At 41.7% G+C, this 22,447-nt stretch overlaps 1 protein-coding gene across 5 annotated transcripts in view; it reads left to right on the top strand.

The window, feature by feature from the left end:
* Positions 1 to 9,071, top strand: part of hdr (hematopoietic death receptor) — a 12,499-nt gene extending 3,428 nt beyond the window's left edge. For 2 of the 5 annotated variants that reach the window (XM_023292894.3, XM_055011712.1), the window contains exons 3-10: positions 1,128 to 1,256; positions 1,386 to 1,497; positions 1,612 to 1,703; positions 1,895 to 1,990; positions 4,459 to 4,493; positions 4,657 to 4,908; positions 7,262 to 7,298; positions 7,455 to 9,071. In XM_023292894.3, coding sequence (XP_023148662.2) covers positions 1,128 to 1,256; positions 1,386 to 1,497; positions 1,612 to 1,703; positions 1,895 to 1,990; positions 4,459 to 4,493; positions 4,657 to 4,908; positions 7,262 to 7,298; positions 7,455 to 7,744 — 1,043 coding nt within the window. In that variant the 3' untranslated portion in view covers positions 7,745 to 9,071. The remainder of the gene's footprint in view (positions 1 to 1,127; positions 1,257 to 1,385; positions 1,498 to 1,611; positions 1,704 to 1,894; positions 1,991 to 4,458; positions 4,494 to 4,656; positions 4,909 to 7,261; positions 7,299 to 7,454) is intronic. The other 3 variants (XM_035958475.2, XM_035958473.2, XM_035958474.2) reach the window with 3 other exon arrangements.
* The last annotated feature ends 13,376 nt before the right edge of the window (positions 9,072 to 22,447 follow it).

The raw sequence follows: 22,447 nt of genomic DNA, 5'->3' as shown, positions 1-22,447 counted from the left end.
AGCTACACTTTCTCTGGTCCACCGAGACCGAAGCTCTGTGACCAACCTGAACCATAGATCCATCACAGGCCACGTGAAGCTGTCTGAGTGTTTATTATGTCGAGCAGGAGAGTCAAACTCATCTTATTCAGGAGCCACATTCAGCCCAGTTTGATCTCAAATGGACCCACCAGTAAAACCAGAGCATGATAACTTATAAATAAACAACAACCCAAAGTGTTTCCTTTGTTTTAGTGCAAAAATTTACATTCTGACATTTAAAGAATTATCTTTTTACAAAACGTCATGAACAACCTGAAATTTCTGAAGAAAAATAAGTTCAATTTCATCAACATTCAGCCTCAGTTTATCATTTCCACATTACAACTTCCAGATCACAAAAGCACAAAACATCCATTCTCAGGTATCTGGAACTACTTTATGATCAAAACGACAAGTCAGGCAAAAAGAAGACAAAAAACAAAAAAAAAAGGACAAAATATTACAAAAACGAGACACAAAGTGACAAAATAATGGACAAATGACACACGCGAGACAAAAAAAGACACAAAATGACAAAAATGAGACAAAAAACAAGAAATAAAGGGAAACACAAAATGACAAAAACAAGACGGAAAACACAAACAAGACAAAAAGGAAACTAAACCGACAAAAACATGAGAAACAATAAAATTTAGACAAAAAAACAAGACGAAATATTACAAATACATGGCACAAAATGTCTAAAGTCAGACAAAAAAAGACAAAAAAACAACAAACAAGGACAAAATATTTCAAAAGCGAGACACAAAGTGACCAAATAATGGACAAATGAGACAAGTGAGACAAAAAAAGACACAAAATGACAAAACAACAGTGAACAATGTAGTGTTTTACTTTATGATCAAAACAACTTGTCATGGTGTGGAAATTATTTTAAGTTTCTAGTTTTACTCATTTACAATCTGCAGTTGATGTCTTCTCTGGGATTTTTACACTTTGAGGGCCGGATTGGACCCTCTGGAGGACTGCTTTTGGCCCGTGGGCCGCATGTTGGACACCCCTGGTCTAGAGTGACAGGTGCAGCTGAAGGATCAGTGAAGTCAGTGTTTAAGGATTGTTTGGTGTGTTTCCTACGTGTGTGTTAGGTACGTATGTGAAATCGGCGTGCACCACAGCGGGAGGGAAGGGGAAGTGTGAGGAATGCGACTACGGGACGTACACGGAGCACCCCAACGGCCTCAAACAGTGCTTCAAGTGCACACAGTGCCGCTCAGGTGACTCTGTTTCACAGCTTTCCACTGTCTAGCGCAATGACTGCAGAAGAACATCAATAGTCAACCTTTTCATGGTGCTCTGAGCATAGATTCTGACTAAACAAGGTCGTCTTCATGTTCGTTTCTCAGACCAGGAAGTCGTACGGCCGTGTGCTCACACTCAGGATGCAGAATGTCGGTGCAGACCTGGGAGGTTCTGTGATCCTGACCAGGCATGTGAAGTCTGCAAGAAGTGTTCAAGGTGAGAGTATGCAAACCGACCTGAGAACCCGTTTCTCAGAGACTGTTTCTGATGGCTTCGCTCACTGGGATTCATTCATGCTTTTAATTAGTCTCTTTCCTGCCTCTAAACTAGGTGTGAAAAGGATGAAGAAGCAGTGAGGAACTGCACTCCTACCAGCAACACAGTGTGCAAGAAAACCCAGCCCAAACCCGGCTCTGCTTCAGGTACAGAACTGTGAAACCTCTGAATAAGCTCTGTTTTCCAGCTTTTAAATGCAGTGTGTGACTACAGATGCGAGGCTGCAGCTGGTTGCATGTTCAGGCAGAGACGGCCCTGTTTCCGGTGATAATCATATTTTCTGTGTAATATGGTGCTGATGGCTGACCATTACGTGTGTCTGTGTTTTATTTTCCAGTAAGAGCTTCGGTGATTGCAATCATCGTCCTGTCTGTTGCTGCTCCAGCAGTCGGCATCATATGTTTTGCATACAAGTGGAGACATAGAAGAGCAGGTAAGTGGAAATAACAAAAACTAAACACAGCGTCTTGTCAAATGCACAACCGCTGTGTAGAGGCTGGAAAAACACATCCCATATCTTTATTACAAGAAATGTAGAAATGGAAAGAAGTGTGAACAAATGTGACCAATATTTAAAGAAACATTTAAAACGATCTTAAGATTTCTGCTTTTTATGTTTAACAGTAGGTTGCAGCTGAATTTCTGACACTGACTGGTGCACATTAAGGCCTGACAAAGGATCCGGTTTTATTATTAACCTTCGTGTCATGATGCAGGTCAAAATTGACCCATATTAAAGTTTGAAAATGTGGAGAAAAAAAACTATTTTCACAGTGAAACTTCTGATGTCCACATTTTCAACATTTTTGGGAAATCTTTGAACGTTTTTTGGTGGGAAAAAGAAATGTTGAAAATGTTTCTTAAGAACATTCACAAAAAAATCAATCAAAATCCAGCGAATTTTGCTGGATTTTGGTTGATTTTTTTTTTTGTGAATGTTCTTAAAGAAAATATTAGAAGTTTTACTGATATATATGTACTCACTTTAGATATTTTTATGATTTTTTTGGGAAGATTTTAACTCATTTTTTGACAGTATTTACAAGAATTTTCTTGCCAATTTTGGGGGATTTTTTTTTTTTTTTTAAAAGTAAAACTTTTAAGGGAAACTTTTAAGGGATTATTGTAATTTTCTTCCTGAAGGTTTTGCAAATTTTCAGAAATTTAGGGAGTTTTTTTGCTGAATATTTGGATTTTTCAGACAAGGAAACAATATTTTTTGGTGCCCGTAAATGAGGACAACAGGAGGGTTAAAGGAGATGATGGCACATGGTAGAACACAACACTTGGAGCTGCTGTGTTGCTTAAGAGGCTCACATTCTGTTCCAAAAGGTAGAGACGAGTCCTCATGAGACTTGAGTCCAGAGACCTTGGATCAAAGCTGCTCACCTTCCAGAGTGAATCCAGCCTCGTCTCGTTCTTTACCAGCTCAATAGACGACAAACTGAGTCATACAGGAAGTTCATGGTGCCGCTCTGGCCACACCCCAGATAGTAGACGTGTTTCACTGCTTCTGATTTCCGTTTGAGACGTCAGAGTTCATTCAGCCCGTGATAGATCAGTGAACCTCATGGTGTCCTTCATATGTTGTCCTGTGTTAGCCGCTAGCTAAACACCCTGCAGCTGCACACACACCACACACTGTATCTGAACAACATAGCAACTAGTCGTTCCCATTTTTTTGTCAATTTATTTGTTATATTCTTGATAAATCATTTATTTTCCACCTGAACAATTCCCAAACCTAGAAATATCTTCTGTGTAGATATATGATGAAGTAAAGTGTCAAATCATCCCAACTTTCAGTTTAAACTGAGGAGCGTCTGGCATTAATTACCCGAAAAATGACATTTTCACTTCTAATTAATGCGACTAAGTATTTCAGCTCACACAGTTCCAGTTCTATTTTAAACACTGCACATGCAGCAGGACTCAAGCACCTAAAATCACAGTGTTTTCTATTAATCTGGCTTCATATCAGTAGTAAAACACCTCTCCTGTGCTTGTTGCTTCTTTGACAGGTGTTTGCTTCATGTTGTGGAGGACTTCCATTTATTTATTTATTTATTTTGCACCAGTAATGGATGCTCACAGGTGATACTGAATCACCTGACATGTTCTTTTTTGCTTCCAGAGCTGCTGCGTCTTCATGATGTTCTTGAAGCTCCGGCTGTCATTAGATGAGGCTTACAGGACTAGCATGGTTTAGCTCGACAAACGAGAGTTTTCCAGACAGTTTCCCTTTAAAAGATGTCCTTTATTATCTACAACTGGTTCTGATTAGAGCAGAAACAAGCTCTGTCTGGAGAGGTTGATGGTGAAGAGGTGGTTGTGGTCCATCAGGTTTGTTTCTGACACACATGGCATCACTCCACACGTTTACTGCCACGCTGCCTGTTTCGTAGAAGTATGGACACAGAGCTGCTGAACCGGATGGACTAGTGGCATGTATGACGTGAAGCGTGTGAGTCGATGAGCTCACAGCAGCAGCAGGAGGAGGCAGTAAACTAAAGACAAAGGCAGACGGAGGTGTGTTTGATTGTAATTATCAGGGAGGCTCACATAAACCTGTTAAAGTGCAGTCTGTCTGGGCGTGTGTCGGTTTCATTCAACTTGAAGTTTTCCTGCTGTCGCTTGTTGGTAAGGTTAATACCAAACGTTCCCACCTGGACTGAGCTGTGGAACGATGATTTTCCCAGAAGCTGCTGCCCAGACTGGCACCGTGTTGGTCAGGCGTTGCTTCTGACTGACTCCACTGATGAAGGCTGGAGCTCACACACAGCAGCAGCGTTTTTCTAATTTAAAAAAAAGACTCGAATGATTAATTGATCACACAGAGTGGCTACTCATATAGATAAATGATTAAAGTTGTATAATCTTCTGTTCACATCCTTTCCTTAGAATCTCAGAGACCCGATGGGATGAAAACTGACCTGGTGAGTTATTTATATTTCTGGCATTACTTTAATGGAAACGGGAGCAAAGCAGCAAAACTCAGCTGATTGCAAACTGTTTGTTTAGATGTGATGGCTTTGTTTCATCAGTGAAAGTAGGATGAATGCCTGCTTGTTCGATCTGAAGACCGTCTGTGTGTTTCAGCAGTACACCGACATCCGTCCCCCTGAGGAGAACAGGGACGGAGAAACCCAAAGGCCAAGCAGCACCAATCTGATCCTGCCCCGGCCACTGGTGAGAGTCAAATCCCCAGCCGGTGTGGAGGATGAGCGTAAAAAGCTGTGTGAAAGCCTCAACAGCTCAGCCAGTAACTCCCAGCACAGCCTAACCGGCCTCGCCTCCTCTGCCTTCCCTTCCCAAGCCAGCCCCAAGATCCTCCGGCTGCCCGACAGGAGGGTGAGAGCAACATCTCCACCCTGCTTCCATCCTCATCTCCAGCCTGCTTCCATCCTCATCTCCAGCCTGCTTCCATCCTCATCTCCAGCCTGCTTCCATCCTTCCAGCCCTGCTTCCTCCTCATCTCCACCCTGCTTCCACCTCATCTCCACCCTGCTTTCATCCTCATCTCCAGCCTACTTCCATCCTCATCTCCAGCCTGCTTCCTCCTCATCTCCAGCCTGATTCCATCCTCATCTCCACCCTGCTTCCATCCTTCCAGCCCTGCTTCCTCCTCATCTCCACCCTGCTTCCACCTCATCTCCACCCTGCTTTCATCCTCATCTCCAGCCTGCTTCCTCCTCATCTCCAGCCTGCTTCCTCCTCATCTCCAGCCTGATTCCATCCTCATCTCCACCCTGCTTCCATCCTCATCTCCACCCTGCTTCCACCTCATCTCCACCCTGCTTCCATCCTCATCTCCAGCCTGCTTCCATCCTTCCAGCCCTGCTTCATCCTCATCTCCAGCCTTCTTCCATCCTCATCTCCAGCCTTCTTCCATCCTCATCTCCACCCTGCTTCTATCCTCATCTCCACCCTGCTTCCATCCTCATCTCCACCCTGCTTCCACCTCATCTCCACCCTGCTTCCATCCTCATCTCCAGCCTACTTCCATCCTCATCTCCAGCCTGCTTCCTCCTCATCTCCAGCCTGATTCCATCCTCATCTCCACCCTGCTTCCATCCTCATCTCCACCCTGCTTCCACCTCATCTCCACCCTGCTTCCATCCTCATCTCCAGCCTGCTTCCATCCTTCCAGCCCTGCTTCATCCTCATCTCCAGCCTTCTTCCATCCTCATCTCCAGCCTTCTTCCATCCTCATCTCCACCCTGCTTCTATCCTCATCTCCACCCTGCTTCCATCCTCATCTCCACCCTGCTTCCACCTCATCTCCACCCTGCTTCCATCCTCATCTCCAGCCTGCTTCCATCCTCATCTCCACCCTGCTTCCATCCTCATCTCCACCCTGCTTCTATCCTCATCTCCACCCTGCTTCCACCTCATCTCCACCCTGCTTCCATCCTCATCTCCACCCTGCTTCCTCCTCATCTCCACCCTGCTTCCATCCTCATCTCCAGCCTGCTTCCATCCTTCCAGCCCTGCTTCATCCTCATCTCCAGCCTTCTTCCATCCTCATCTCCAGCCTTCTTCTATCCTCATCTCCACCCTTCTATCCTCATCTCCACCCTGCTTCCTCCTCATCTCCACCCTGCTTCCTCCTCATCTCCACCTTGCTTCCATCCTCATCTCCACCCTGCTTCCATCCTCATCTCCACCCTGCTTCCATCCTCATCTCCACCCTGCTTCCATCCTCATCTCCACCCTGCTTCCATCCTCATCTCCACCCTGCTTCCTCCTCATCTCCACCCTGCTTCCTCCTCATCTCCACCCTGCTTCCTCCTCATCTCCACCCTTCTATCCTCATCTCCACCCTGCTTCCATCCTCATCTCCACCCTGCTTCCTCCTCATCTCCACCCTGCTTCCATCCTCATCTCCACCCTGCTTCCTCCTCATCTCCACCCTGCTTCCATCCTCATCTCCACCCTGCTTCCATCCTTCTAGTCCTGCTGCTTTTCCTCTCAGCTGCTCATTCCTTGTTTGTTCTGCTGAGAAAGGCTTTGCTTCCTGAACTCCTCAGCTGTGTGATTCGACTCATCTGACTGTTCCTGTTCACCACTTTTTCTCACATTGGTCTCACATGAAGTGCAGGGATCATGTTCTATACAGCTGCCTTGGTAAAACACCACTAGTGCATTTTCATACTACACCAGGATCAAATTCAGATTTCTTTTCTGAAGATTTCTCAGGGGTTCAGATTTCCAGTGTCCTCCAGCAGCATGAGTTCTAGTGCTGTAGTTCTGGACCAATCCCTGTGACTCTGATGATTTAGTGGTAGATCTGTTACCTCTAAACAGAGCCATGTCCTCAGCACTAAACAGGTCTGGTAGAAGTCAGAGACACTCAGCTGTAGAAAATAATGCATTGTCTGTTTGATTTAGTGCATTAATCAGTGTGAAACTAGCTGTGGCTGTTGTCATTGTGAAGTCCAGAGCTGTGATGATATTATTGGAAACAGAAATTGATAACTCAGATATCCTCTACTGCAGCTGGAAAAAACATTATCACAGCTGGAATATGAGATGTTACTTTAACTTCCATTCACACACAACGAACATGCATCGCCGCATTTTGAGAAATCTATCTGGCAAACCAACTTCAGCTCACTGCCCAGCCAAGAGAAGACATTTACACAACTAACAATGTAAAGATTCTGACATTAATGCTTGTTTGTTTTTTCTTTTCTTGATTTAGGAAGATGAGCAGTTTCCCAAGCTTGTTCCTGTCAATGGTAAAGCGTTTTTATTTCCAGTCACAATTTCAGATGTATGTGGATGAGAGGGACATCTGACTGAGTCCATCCAGTCAGCTGTTGTAAATGTTCACAGTAAATGTTAGACTACACCGATGACCAGATTGAGCTGAAAGTCTTTCTCTCGGTTTGCAGGTGAAGAGTCTCTGAGGAAGTGCTTTGAGTACTTTGAAGAAGTCGACGTGGACCAACACAAGAGGTTCTTCCGTAACCTCGGGATTAACGACAACGTGATCAAAAGCAAAGAGCACCTTCTTTATGAGGACAGGATTCATGAACTGCTGAATATCTGGATAGAGAGAGTGGGCAGAGAAGCCAGCTTAAACGATCTGCTGAAAGTTTTGCTGGACATGAGTCAGAGGCGAACAGCTGAGAAGGTCAAAGAGAACGCTATTCTTCATGGTCATTACCTTTGCGAGTGTTAATGAGGGTGGAAATGTTTAAGGAGTCCTTTTGAAAACATGTTGCCTGATGAATAACTGAAGGTCCTTGTTGCTGAAAGCTACTAGTTAGAGGAGCGCTGCACAAGAAGACCATCTAAAGTGCTCTTTGGGCATGAAAACCATGGTTGCCTCTGGAACATGTGGTTTCCATGCATCCTGTTGGGGTTTCTGTTTCATCAGCACCTCACAATGCTACCATACATGGTGATCCTTTGGCTGGAGGCTGTTCTGCCAAAGAGAGAGAGTTTTAATGAGAGGAACCACTAGTAGTGTTGTCTCACGAAGAAGGTCCTCAAACCTTCTTCTATGTCCTGTACTAGCTGAAGGACAGCCGAAGACTATATGTTGAGTAGTTGATCTATTCTGCCTAGAACAAGCCTCTGTCCTACACCCATACAGTGTGTTTGTGCTGCTGTTTCAGTCGGGTTGTGTTACTGTACAGCTGAGATGGAAAAACAGGCTGTTGTTAAGTCCGACTTTGCTTGATTACATCCTTGCTTCCTTTCTCACACTCCAGAATGACAGCTTCAGTGTGGCTGTTTTCTGTCTGGAGGTGATTCATTCCTTTCAGCTACTTAGAATGCTGTGGAATAGTGTTTGTCGTCTTCTATCCTCTACCTGCTGTTCAGAAAATGATTTTTACTTTTCACTCTGGATCTCTACACAGGATGATTGATTCAGTCACTGTTTTTAGACAATTGTGACAACTGTGTTCCTTCAGTTGTATTTATTCAAATTTAACTCAGGAATTAACATCTTAATGTTTGCACTGATTACCAAGAATCCAGATGTGAATATTTAACAAAGGGATCAGTCTGACCAGTCGATGAAGTTGTTATATCAGAGAACTGGCAGTAATTTTATTTAAATCCAGTGCTCTCTGCCTGACTGTGTTCTCCTGAGCTCTAACAGCCTGATAACAGAGATGTGGGTTTTTTTGTTTGCTGTTTATTTATTGTTGTAATCTCCTGGGTGCGTTCTGATTCTAGTTTCTTGTTACACTTCTGTCAGAATCCGGTCATAACAGCCACACCTTGGAGATGAACCAACCACATGCTTCCTCGTCTTGTGCTTCTCTGCTTTACAAATAGGCTAACACGATGTTACATAGTGCCTGTTTTTACATCTTTCTTTAACACGTTTTATCTGTTGCTTTCTGTCACGTTCAGGTCCTATACTGTTTGCCAGGCTGTCGCTTTCTTTTGGTCGTTTTCTCAGCAGAAGCTAAATAGCAGAAGCTAAATTACAGAAGACCATAATAGTCCAACCTGTGTGAACTCAATAAAGCACCACGCTGCTCTGTTCTCTAGTTTTGTTTTTCTTCCTGTTTTTGTGTGAAATTACTCCAGAATATATAGACACTGGAGCAGGAGTAAAGTATATGTAGGAAACTTTCTGTGTACTGATGTGAAAATGCCTTGAATATGATTTAAATTCCCTGAAGTCCGGTCTGTCTGTGTACCAGGACCACCCCCTTCTTAGTGGACTATGAACCACAACACTCACAATAATACAAGATAACGAAGCAAAATAGGAAGTGAAGAACAAAGTCTCAGTTTGGAGAAACAGCGATATGTGGTTCCACACAAACGCTCTCCGTACGTGTTTTTCATTTACACCAAGCAGGAAAAGTCATTCTCACAAAACGGTAACCCTTTATAATGGAAAAATCATAACTTGTTAGAACCAAAACAAACATTTCTGGTATCGTTAAAGATGGTTAAAGTGTCTCAGTAAACTCATAAAGTCTGTTTAAAGCCAACGGAAGGCTGACTTGAATAACTTTTTTTTTTTTTTTCCAAAAAAAATTGCATGATACCAGAGAACAGTGATGTTTTCAAATGTCTTGTTTCTTCTGCCCAACTGCCAAAAATCATTCAGTTCACTGACTCATGATTGGTTATCAAAACTATTATAGGTTTTTTTAAAAAAAAAAAAAAAAAAAAGATCCAGTAGCTAATTGTTGCATCTTAAATCCAGCACTTATTCATTACCTTGGAAACACCTGAACCTGTTTATTGTCACAACTTTCATGATTTTCTCTCTTAAGAATTTAATCTTTGATTTTTTTTAAAAGATGAGTGTTTCGAATTCATTCATATATTTTGGAGAAGTCCAGTCTGACATGAAGGCTGCTTCAGATCAACAGGTAGGAATTACTGAAGTCTTTTCTATGTGTTGGACATTCCTGATTAACCCTCCTGTTGTCTTCATTTGAAGGCACCAAAAAATACTGTTTCCTTTTCTGAAAAAATTCAAAAATTCAGCAAAAAAATTTCCTTAGTTTCTGAAAATTTGCAAAACCTTCAAGAAGAAAATTAAAATAATTCCTTAAAAATTTCCCTCAAAAGTTTTATTTAAAAAAAAAAAAAAATCCCCCGAATTTGGCAATTCTTGTAAATATTTTCCAAAAAAATTAGTAAAAGTCTTGCAAAAAAATCCTAAAAATATGTAAAGTGATTACATATATATCATTAAAACTTCTAATATTTTCTTTAAGAACATTCACAAAAAAAATCAACCAAAATCCAGCAAATTTCGCTGGATTTTGGTTGATTTTTTTTAACATTTCTTTCCACCAAAAAATGCTCAGTGACTTTGAAAATGTGGACATCAGAAGTTTCACTGTGAAAATATATATTTTTTCCACATGTTCAAACTTTAAAACGGGTTTTTACTTTAAAACCTTTAACATGAGGGTTAATCATAGGGAATATTCTACTGATCTGAGATACTGGCTTTGAAATACTGGATAAAACCTAAAAAGCTTGAAACATTCATCGTGTAATGAATACAGACCATTGATCCATATTTAAATGTGTTGAATGCATCTGTATGTGGAGCAGATTTCGATCCAACAGCTGTTGAGACATTTCACTAAAAGACCACCATGTCGGCCACGTGGCGGTGTCCCATGGGATAACCAGTCAGCAGAGTGGACTTCTTTCTTTGAGAACTGTTCACGTCTGTACAAAACTCCATGGCAGCCCATCAGACTGGTCTTCACTGCCATGCTAAATACGCTACAGAACTACTTCACTGAGTTTCTTTTATTTGCTTCACGGCGGTCCAGGTGATGTTTAGCAGCTGGAGTGGAGAGCACACCCAGCACCCAGAACTAAAGACGCCTCTGTTGAGCTCCTTCAGCCCTGATGGTGACAGCGATCAGCAGGTGGACATGGAGCGTCCCACTGATCTAGCACATATTAGCACCTCATGCAAATAGCTGAGGATGGGTGACGGGCGACTGCTCCTCTCCAGAGTGCATTTCTTACCTCTCACTGGTGCTTTAGCCGAAGCTAAACTGGCAAACATAAGCTCCACATCCCAACATTAATCCGTCCTCATGGGCTGCTCTGACTTCCTTCGCCATCATGTCAGCAGTTTCCCGCCTCATTTTCTCCTTCATTCTTCATTCAGCCAGCTGAGCGGCTCGCTGTTCATTTCCTCTCACGACGACTGTCCGGTTCTCACATTAGCATTATGGATGTTGATGGGCCTGCCGTGTCCGTGGGTTCAGATCCCGGCCCTGCAGAGCCCACTCAGAGCCTTTAATAGAGGCGTCGCAGAAACATTCAGCTAAATGATACTTCTGCTGGAACAAATCAGCTTTCTGAATCTCATGCATCAAACTAATGCCGGCTGAGAACATTATTAAGCATTCTGTCGCTGCCAGTAAATTACCACTCAGGAAAGGTGATTTGAAGGTAGGTATCTATTACGGTCCCCAGAGCTCGGCTGCTCACTGACTGTTTTATTACATGAAATACAAATGTGTTTGACTTTGAAAAATAGGTCTGGAGCTGCAGCAGAGAAAGTGTTCTTCAAGTAGAACACGCATGAGTGTCTAACAAGAACCTGTTGACATATCATGCAGTTTCTGAATGGTAAGTAGAGTCATTTAGAAACCATTTTCCTGCCTGATTTATTAAAGTATATTGCAACAGTTAAGGAGAATGCACGTGATTCATTACTTCTGAACTGCTACCTGAAAAGTCACAGTCCTCCAGACATTTCACACTAATTATAAACTTACCATCAAAATCAAATGCAGCTTTGAGAGCATCAGTTTAGTCTACACACTCTTCCTATATGAATCTGATCCATGAAATGAAAGATGTAACGAGGATCAAAGCTCCACTGCTGGAATAAACCGCATCTACTTATTTTAATTATTCATTTGACATTTCTGTCTTTAGTCAGCAGGCAGCTGTGTAATAATGCTGATGCTTGATGGTACAGTTTTGTCTGTTTACTGTAATATCACAGTAATTTAGGTGAAAACTAAGTGATTTCATGAGCAATCAGGACACAGGATGTAAAGGATCATTCCATCTGACTTCAGTTCCCTGCTGTGGATCTACAGCCATACAGAGATTCACACATTAGACGTGTATTGTCACATTATGCCACGCTGTCAGCTGCATTCAAGGTAAATATGCATTTTAAGTTTTCATGAGCGCTGTTCTGCTCGTTTGAGAGATCATGAGATACAGCTGTAGGCTAGGCAGATGATGCCGCCGTGCTTCACGTCATGTTTGATTAACGTCGCTGTAGAAACAAGGAGGTCTCATTCTGCTAGCTGCCTCGACTCCTCTCCTCGGATCTTTTCCTTCCCTCCTCCACTCACTTCTCATGTAGGACTAAGACTGGAGTCAAGGAGAGGAATCCACCGTGAAGAGTCTACCTCCCCCAACCAGTAAAGTTCCAGTTTGCACCCAGACTGTCCAGACCTGACCACGGACCACGTAGACGTAAAGAGTCATCATTTAATCCACTTAAACATCTGAGTGGAACTTGGACATTTACCAGAATGGAGCAGCAGATATACAAACACAATGCCTCCTGGGGTATTAAAATGTGTGTTCTACTTTTACATTAATCAGTTTAGATGCTTGTTTTTTTAGTCTGACAGCAGGTAAATACTCACATTGGATGTCAGGAACAGCTGCTATCATCACTAAGTATTGAAGGAATTTTCAAACAGAACAACTTTTTAGTTCAAAGCTTTTTATTTCACTTTCATCTTTGCTAAATAGTGACAGTGGAATAACCTCCTCTATGGCCTTGAATCTGTACATGCAAATAACAGAAATGACAGATGCAATATTCCCTTTAGTTGTTGTATTTTATTATGAGTAAGCATAAAATCAAGAGGGTCATTCTGAATACAGAAAGCCTAACAACGTGTTATTATTATTATTATTTTTTTTTTAAATTATTTTTTATGTACACTACCATCCAAAAGTTTGGGCTCACTTAGAAATGTCCTTATTTTTGAAAGAAAAGCAGCTTTTTTTCAATGAAGATCAGATTAAATGAATGATAAATCCAGTGTAGACATTGTTAATGTGGTAAATGACTATTCTAGCTGGAAATGGCTGATTTTTAATGGAATATCTACATAGGGGTACAGAGGCCAGCACGGGAAAGAAAACACGGAATTATGTTCAAATTTACGTTCATGATTTGTTTATTTGTAAACCTAATGAAAAAAACTGTATACTTGAATTGTGTGCTGAAGTTAGTTTGTACAGCGTCCCCCTCTAACGCTGCACGGTTACGTTGGCTGTATATAAAAGATGAATGGAGCCACCGTTACATCACTCACTGGTTTGTGACGACGGGTCTGAAGCTTTGGATCTTGAATTCGGCCTTCGGCTTCTTAGTCTTGTGAAAGCAGAAGTAAGAAGTGAGGAGTGGATCTGACTGAAGAAGTAGACCTGCCCTAAAACACACGCTGCTTTGTTTTCCATTTTCCTCTGAAAGGGGTCATGACTGACAAAATGAGCACCATGCTGGGACTATTAACTCGTTAGGACACTGATTACTGAGGCAACAGATCTAGTGAAAAGAAGAGTCCATTCTCAGAGCCTTTTATACTACCAGGCTTTGTTTTTGCCACCAGAGGAGTCGCCCCCTGCTGGATGTCAGACAGAATACAGGTTTAACTTCCACATTTGCTTGAATTTTCAGACTCGGAGGCTGTGTCCATCTTAGGGTGTTTGTTAGTAATGATATCACTCACTAAGCTGTCTTCCACAGTAAATAAATAAATAAATAAAATATTAACAATAATGATAATAATAATAATGGTTATAAAAACGATAGTATTTGCTTTGTTGCCACTGTTCTTTATAAATCTGCCACTATGAGACTCCTGGTTCTGAAGACAGAGACTCCTGCTGGAGACCCTACAGGGTTCCTTTGGGAATAAACACTCAGAGATATACAGCTTGTTGGCTACGGAGCTCAGGTACAAGCATGCGAGGGATGAAGCCCAAAAAAAGTGTTTGATCCTCGACAGGAAATAAAGCAGAGAGAAAACACACAGATGACGGCGCAGACGAAGAAAGCAGGACTTTTGATGACTGACTCACTTTAAATTTGGCATGTTTCCACAGACACAATTACCTTCAATTAAAAGAACTCCATCAGAAAACGCCTGAGCTGCCATCTGAGGTAGTGCTGCTAAGCTGAGTGTGAAACTCGTTTATATCACAATGAAACAATACAAATCTGAATGGACATATTTGCCAGTGCCACTGGAATTTTTGGTTTTTGTATTTCTGAAAGCAATCAGAACGGTTGCAATGGCAAATAACTGCAGTTATCGATCTACTTATTGTAATCCTCAAAAAGTATGTACTGTCTGAGTGTCGTGGCTCAGTTTAATTCTGAATGAAAAGCTTACATTCCACCACAGTACAACTGAAACTAATTAAATTTGGTTTTCAGTAATCATTATGTTGATCATTTCATGCTAACGTGCTACATAATGACAATCAGAGGTGTTTACTACAAAGCACCTTTGACACAATAAGGTTTTCTTCATGTCAGCTGCCTCAACAAAAGATAAAACCTAAATCAGACATAATGGGTTTGACAACAGCAGCTGTCAACTTTCTTAGCTAACCTGGTTTTCTTCATCAGGCTCTGTGTTCCCATAAAACAGGACGTCATTTGTTCTACCTACTTCAGTCAAGAGGAATAAGTTGTTATCTGGATAAACAGGAAGAATATAAGCATGTATAATCGTAAAAAGCCTTGCTATTGTAAATGACACGAGAGAGAAATGCGGGCAGAACATAATTAATGGTGAATTACCGCTGAGTTCACTCTCAAAGCAGCAGCACTTTTAAACGTGGCACTAAGGGTCAGAGAAATCAAAGTGAAAACTAGAAAAGCCTTCAGAGAGAGCAGTCCTCCTCCAAGGCTGCTCATTCCCACATATGGCATTGTCAAAAATGCAGCATTTGTTTATTAGTTATCGATGATCAGAAATCACGGCACCATTTAAAAAAGATGTACCCACGACCTAAATCACCTTGCGCTGAGCACCGGCGTGTGTTGTGCATGTGTACATTTTGTATGGATATCGGATCATGTGACCTAAATATTTAGCGTGCGGCAGGAATTGATGGGACTCAGAAACACCCCCACAATTTTATCAGTTGTTCCTTGGATCATTTCTGATGGATAAGTCCTGATAAGTCCTCAGTGGTGGATTTGTAGTAGGATCACAATCATGTGATCGTCAGCAGGCAACTGACGTAGTGTTCACTTGTCATGGTTACAGTGACGCCGTGCCGCTATCTGGTAATGACACAGAAATCTTTCACAAATCCATGGATCCAGACTAAAAGCCGCATCACTGCCAAAATCTAATCACTTGATCCTTGTGACATTTCTGACCTTCCCTTAAAATTTCATCCAAATCTGTTAGTCTGTTTTTGTGTCATGTTGATAACAGACAGACAGACAGACAGACAGGCATACGCAGATCGTCACATAACTCCGTACCGTGTTCCTTGGTGGAGTAGTAATATTATGGACTGGATATTCTCTATGATTAATGGATTTTCTAGTTCAGATCCAGTCTTCCTTAGCTGCTGTCCGCTGTGTAAAATGGACTTGGCAGCTGAACAGGAGCATACGTGAAAACATATTTATGCGTGTTCTGTATAACCAGCTGAATGCATGTAGGTCCCCATGGCAACGCATCTCGTACAGTTTTCCTACTGTAACTGCAGGGCTTCATTCAGCGGAAGGTTCAACAGGCTTGTATTCCCTCATATCTGTATCACTGAAGGAGAAACATCAGGAGAAGAAATGATGAAAGGGTGGTGCTCACTACTGCTAATTTTAATCCCAAACTCTGAATCTCCTCTGGAGCAGGTTGGCTGTGCAGCATCAGTTACCATGGTGATCCAGCAGGTTTAAAGAGAGCCACCTTCGTGACACTCTAAACTCTGGCTTTAGGCTCATCATAGCTGCTAACGTTAATCTAGTTTAGTACGGCCCTCAGTGACACTACCAGGAGCATCCAGTGGGGTTCCCTCACAGGGTCAGACTATCAGGACATCAGTGTGGAGAGATGGCAGGAACCTCACAGTATGCCGACCTTTGTGAATAAATGACTATAAGGTGTTAACAGATTTTAATCAGACTGTTTCTTCTGTGGAAAGTACTTTAAATCAAAATTACTAAGAGCGCATTCTGTGGATTTCTAGAAACCAAGATGAACAAGTTCAACCAAGCAGCCATTTTATAACTTTTAAGCTGCTGCAGTCAGTATGTTCTCTCTGACAGTGGATCAAATGTGTGATGAGAATCTGTCAGAATTCCATTTCTTCTGTCCTCTCAGCTCTGGGGAGGTTTTAGGGTTTTAGCTTTGTACTCCCTGTGACCCGACTGAGTCTCACAGCTCTCGTCTGTATGTTTTCTGCTGTGTTCTGCTATAAACTCTACCGTCCACTGTTTGGCCAGCACCAAATCTCCAACAGAAACACTTCACAGAGCATTTAGCAGCTAAACTGTGTGCCGTATAGACAGGCTGAAGGCAGAGTGAATGTCACACTGAATGTACATCTGTGGAGTGGAAAGAATGCTAATTACAGCTAAATGCTGTTGCTCCACTGCGTCTTCTTTATGTTTAATGAGCCATTTTTAGCTATATTAACTGTATATGATGATAACGTGTTAGTGCCTTTTATAGCTTGCTGCATTGATCCTTCGTGGTCAAAAACATCCTCATGCAGCTTTAAAGTGTTTCATCAAGCCTTTATTGTGAAAATGACTCTCAGTCTGCAGTTTCTGACTCCTTTAGCATCTCCTATTTTTGTAATTTGACTCTAGCTTCCTGTGATTATTGGTCAGACCCCAAGAAGCCCAGCTGCCACTCCACAGACTTCATGATAGCGGCTCCATTGGCTCCCCAGAGCTGCAGGCAGATGTCCAGGATCTCCAGTGTGAGCGATTGTGAACCAGAGGGCCTTTGGGATCACACTGACATCCAGTGGCCGTATTACTGTTGGTTTCTTTTGAAGGAAGCTCTCGAGTTGTTTCCCATCGCTGCAACACAGAACCCATAACACAGCAGAGCTCAGTGAGCTGCCTTCAGTTTAAAAGGACATTTTCATAACCATTGTACCTACATACATGCCAGGAGAATAAATTAGATTTGCTCCTGAATTATCCAGCTCAGCTCCTTTCACACCCATATGAGTGCTGATTCAGAGGAGAGCTGCTGCTTCTTCTGTGTGATTCTGGATGAATAGGGCCTGATTTCGATGGAGACGATGATCATCACTCCATTCAAGCCAAGAAAGAAGGAGATAAAACAGCTTGCCAGCTTTCAGACCAAGAGCTCTGTTAATCAGTGATGAGAAGAGAATAAGAAGATATTCAGTCGTACTTTTTTTGGCCCTCGGGGATCCTTCATAGAACTTAAAAGACAATAGAAGAGAGATGGAGATGTAAAATGTGAAGCTATAGGAGAGAGTGTAAAATATACTACCTCCACTGCCGTGTTCTTTATATTGATGTAAAACTCTGCAGAGAATAAATTGTAGAAGGTAGAAAGGTCACAGTGACAGCATTGGGGATGACTCTCTCAGAATAAGTCGGGGGGGGTAGAGGGCAGGAGGGGTTCAGCGTTCTCCACGCTGTAGATCAGAGTGACATTACACATCCAAGCCCAACTCCTCACTCTGCTTTAGGACAGACCTGTTCATTCCACTTATTTCGTGGCATAATAAGCCAAATGTCAGCTTCAGTGGGAGTCCCGGCGGGGATCGTATTTCCAGTGCTCTCTGGGAGGACAGTGAGTTTTCTGCTGCAGTGAGAGTCAGCAGGTCAGACTGGAGACACACAAAACAAGCTGATCTGAACATGCAAATGTCTCTTATGTAATGCCTCTAAAATACAGATATGGGTAAGAGTCATCTGAAGAGAATCGGAAACACATGGTGATGGAAAATGAAACGGCGTCTTTGCAGTCCAACTATCTGCACTCATTTACTGAGACTTTCACTTCGTTTCTGTTCAACTCTGCATGTTACTGTTCATAAACGCTTCACTCTATGTCCCTCCACTGTATGGACCTGATGGATTGAGATATTTACTTCAAATATGTAAAGAAAAGTACCAAGAAAACAAGGAATATAATGCACACACACACACACACATACACACACACACACACACACACACACACACACACACACACACACACACACACACATACATATATATATATATATATATATATATATATACATATATATATATATATATATACATACATACATACATACATACATACATACATACATACATACATACATACATACATACATACATACATACATACATACATACATACATACACACAAAACAAAATCATAAAGCTATAGTAATATTCCATAATTCTAGACCAGGTCTACAGATTTGAAAAGGAGTGAGAAGAAGTCAAAAAAACAAAAAAACACTTGTTTAATTCCACCCCTTTTCCATAAATTATTGATGGATAATTTCGACTTTAATATATATTATACAATATTTATATAATAAACAATTTCTGTTTATACATGTAAGATATACACGTATGTATACACACACACCTGTTCATACATACACATACACTCATATTAAATGGATTCCAATTTAATGAAAACCGCTTCCTGTTTTTTTTTTGTGACTACTTCCTGATCTCCTATTGGCTGTTAGGAAAGCTGTTCAGAGACTTGACCTGGAAATCTGGTCAACCTGGACCTGGAGTCTTAGTCTGCTAGTTAACAGAACAGCAGCTGAAGGGCAGCATCCTTCTATCTGCCCCTCTTACTCTCCTCTGTACGAGGGTGGACTCAAGGAATATAAATGACATTTCTAATAAAAAGAAATGAAACATGATATTACTGATGTCCATTACTAAACTCAGCGTAGACCAGTAGAGGATGGCATTAACACTGGGGACTGTCTGCAGCAGTCCACTGATGTTTCCTCACAGAGCTCAGGTGAGCAGCGTGACCCAGGTGTTGTCCCCACGCTGTGCTGCTGAGATGGGTCACGCTGAGGTGGAACTGAGAGAATCATCCCTTCAAAGACTGACAGAGGCTTTGATAACAGAAAGCAGGGACATGCTCCCATTGACAACAGTGCTGGAGGTCCTACACACAGCAAACACAAACCTACTGCATGAAGAACATCAGAATGTTTACGACTCACCCTGACACTGCGCTCGTGGTTGACACCAAACTGTGGTTACAACAGAAGCAAAGCACTTGATTTATGTACACTCCCTTACAGCAAAATGCACTTAAATTTTAGGCATTTATTGGAAAGTACGTAGTGATCTTTATTGCCCTGAAGCCTGCACCATCTGCTGGAAGAAGAGCCTGAGCAGCACAAACAGGGCTGTGCCTGCGTGTGCACATTATTTTGTAGCACACAGCAGGATTGTCTAGTATGCATACCTGTACGCTGGACTACAATGATTAATGGTGTCTGCACTGGTGCAGCAGAGAACCTGAGCAGTCATGTGATGTTCAGCTAGAGCAGAGTGCTGTGTTTGACTGGTCTGGTCACCTTACTGGTTAAAACACAGCAAAGCAGCGTGACAGAAAAAAATAATGAATCCAGTCAGAGAAGGAGCACTTTTCAAACCATTCAGGATGATAAACACTCAGAAATATGCCCCATATGTGTTCCAGAAACCAGTGGAATGTCATTTAGTAGTTCATATGATGATAGTCAGATAACACAGGTAGAAACCAAATGTAGAATTTAAGGTACATTTGCAAAATCAAACATATATACGCACAAAAGACCTTCAAGAGCCCCAAGTCTCCAAATTCAGTGCGGCTACTAGTTTGTGGTGATTTAATTATGTGAAAATTTGTTTGGTAATATTGTAGGTGCCACTAAATCACACTGATGGGACCTTAATCAGCAGCTTCACATGCACAGGTCTCCAGGAAACTCATTTCTTATCTGTCATGTAAATGAGAACCCTGGTGTTGGTAATTGGTGAGGAGGATTAGAGAAACCTGGTGACCCAGTCGCCACTTTAAATGTCAGTTTTATTTGTACACGTGTTTACCTGTTATAACAGACTGCACACAAGCAGAGCAACAGGAGAGCAGCTCAGTGAAAGGATGCTTCATACAAATGCATGTTTAAAAGTCTATCATGTTCAGACAAAATGAAAAAAAGTCAGTAATGGAAAAATGAAAGCTACGGCTCTAAACTACAGTGAGGGGAAGGAGAGGAGTCTGAATCCTGGCATGCTGCGTTCATGTACAGATTTACAGGGACCAGGCTCTGCAGTACAAACATGTATTTACTGGATGTCCCTGAGTAACTCTAGTACTTACAGTATGAGTTTCTAGATGCGCTGAATCTCACTCAGTCCTTCACTATTTTGGTTTTATTAACTTACATGGTACTTTTGTTTGAAAAATTAATGTCTCTTTAGGAAGCTGCCAAAAAATGTTACTAAGACAGGAAATAACAGATTCTAAGGGCCCATCATTAATTTATACTTTTTCAGGAAGGCAGTGAGTGTAGACCAGCAAACATCTATCATCCATCCAGCCATCATCCATCCATCCATCCATCCATCCATCCATCCATCCATCATCCGTCCATCCGTCCATCCATCCATCATCCATCCATCCATCCATCCATCCATCCATCCATCCATCCGTCCATCCACCCATTACCTATCTATCTGTCATCCATCATCCATCCATCCATCCATCATCCATCATCCATCCATCATCCATCCATCCATTCATGCATCCATCCATTATCCATCCATCCATTCATCATCCATCCATCCATCATCTGTCCATCCATCATCTATCATCCATCCATTATCCATCAATCTATCATGCATCCATCCATTATCCATCCATCATCCATCCATTCATCCATCCATTATCCATCCATCATCCATCCATCCGTCCATCCATTATTCACCCATCCATCCATCCATCCATCCATCCATCCATCCATCCATCCATCCATCCATCCATCATCAGGGTCATGGGGGGCTGGAGTCTATCCCAGCTGACTGAGGGTGAAGGTAGGGGACACCTGGACAGGTAACAGTCTATCACAGGGCTACACATAGAGACAAACAATCACACTCACATTCACACCTACGGACAATTTAGAATCACCAATTAACCTCAGCATGTTTCTGGACTGTGGGAAGAAGCTGGAGAACCTGGAGAAAACCCACACATGTACAGGAGAACATGGAGACTCCATGCAGGAAGATCCCAGGAAGGACACGAACCAGGGATCTACTAGCTGTGAAGCGACGATGCTAACCACTGAACCATTGTGCAGCCCCACCAACAAATCAGCAAAGTGGTGAATATTTCTAGTCAAATTTGAAGCTCAAGTTTCAAATAAATCTATAGTGACAATTCAGAAATGGAATTTATGGGATTTTTGTATTAAAAATTGGGTCCATTTTACATTCTTCACTTTGAACTTTATGATATTTGACATCAAATTTCACCCCAAAAATCAATTAAAACCAGTAATGCCTAATGATTTAGTTCTTCCATTAGTCATTCTGTAGCATCTACCTCTGCCACCTCATCCCTGAAGTAGAGCAGCCACAACAAAAAAGCTTGTTTCTGCCTTTTTATGACAAAAAACAACACTGTCAGTATTTAAGTCTAATTCTTGTATGACAGCAGCCTGACAGAGAGCAGACTGTGGACAGCAGATAGATAGTGACTGATGCTGCCTCCAGGTGGAGCTGAAAGACTACATCTCTACTGGTCAGCTGCAGGCCTTTTCTTTCCATAGGGATCCTTCTTTCTTACATTTCCATTCATGTGTCATGGTGATCACAGCGACCACACAACATGCAAGACAAATACAGAGCTGAACAAATAATTTAGATCACCACACAGTGTAAGGTGTTTGCCACCGCCGACATAAATTAACAGTATTACTGATTAATAAAATATTATTTTATGTTTCTGTAATGGTCAATCTGTCAGAATGTGCAGCTCTTTAATCAAAATGATTATTAATATTTTATTATTATTTGATTAAGATGTCAAATTACAGTTATTTGCTGCATTCCTGACTGGAAAAATTAGTTTTAGAGGTTGTATGTTATTATTATAATTTCTGACTTCTCAGAGAATTCCAGTGCGCTGGCTCCAATTTGTGTCTAAAAATGTGAATTCTGTTCATGTGCAATAACTGATACCTCATCCTCTTGTATATAGTCTTCAATATAATGTATAGTATTTTAAAAAATCATCTGTATATAATGTTCTCTGTAATTTTTGTACTGTGTTTCATTCTTATTTATTCTTGTACTGCCTTTATACTTTTTCTTTTGGAGCTGCTGTAACGGTGAACTTTAGATAG

This window comes from Amphiprion ocellaris, chromosome 6, assembly GCF_022539595.1.
Source record: "Amphiprion ocellaris isolate individual 3 ecotype Okinawa chromosome 6, ASM2253959v1, whole genome shotgun sequence".
In the NCBI taxonomy this organism is placed as follows: Eukaryota; Metazoa; Chordata; class Actinopteri; family Pomacentridae; genus Amphiprion; species Amphiprion ocellaris.
Note: the sequence above shows the minus strand (reverse complement) of the source record. Positions and strands in the feature narration are given on the sequence as shown.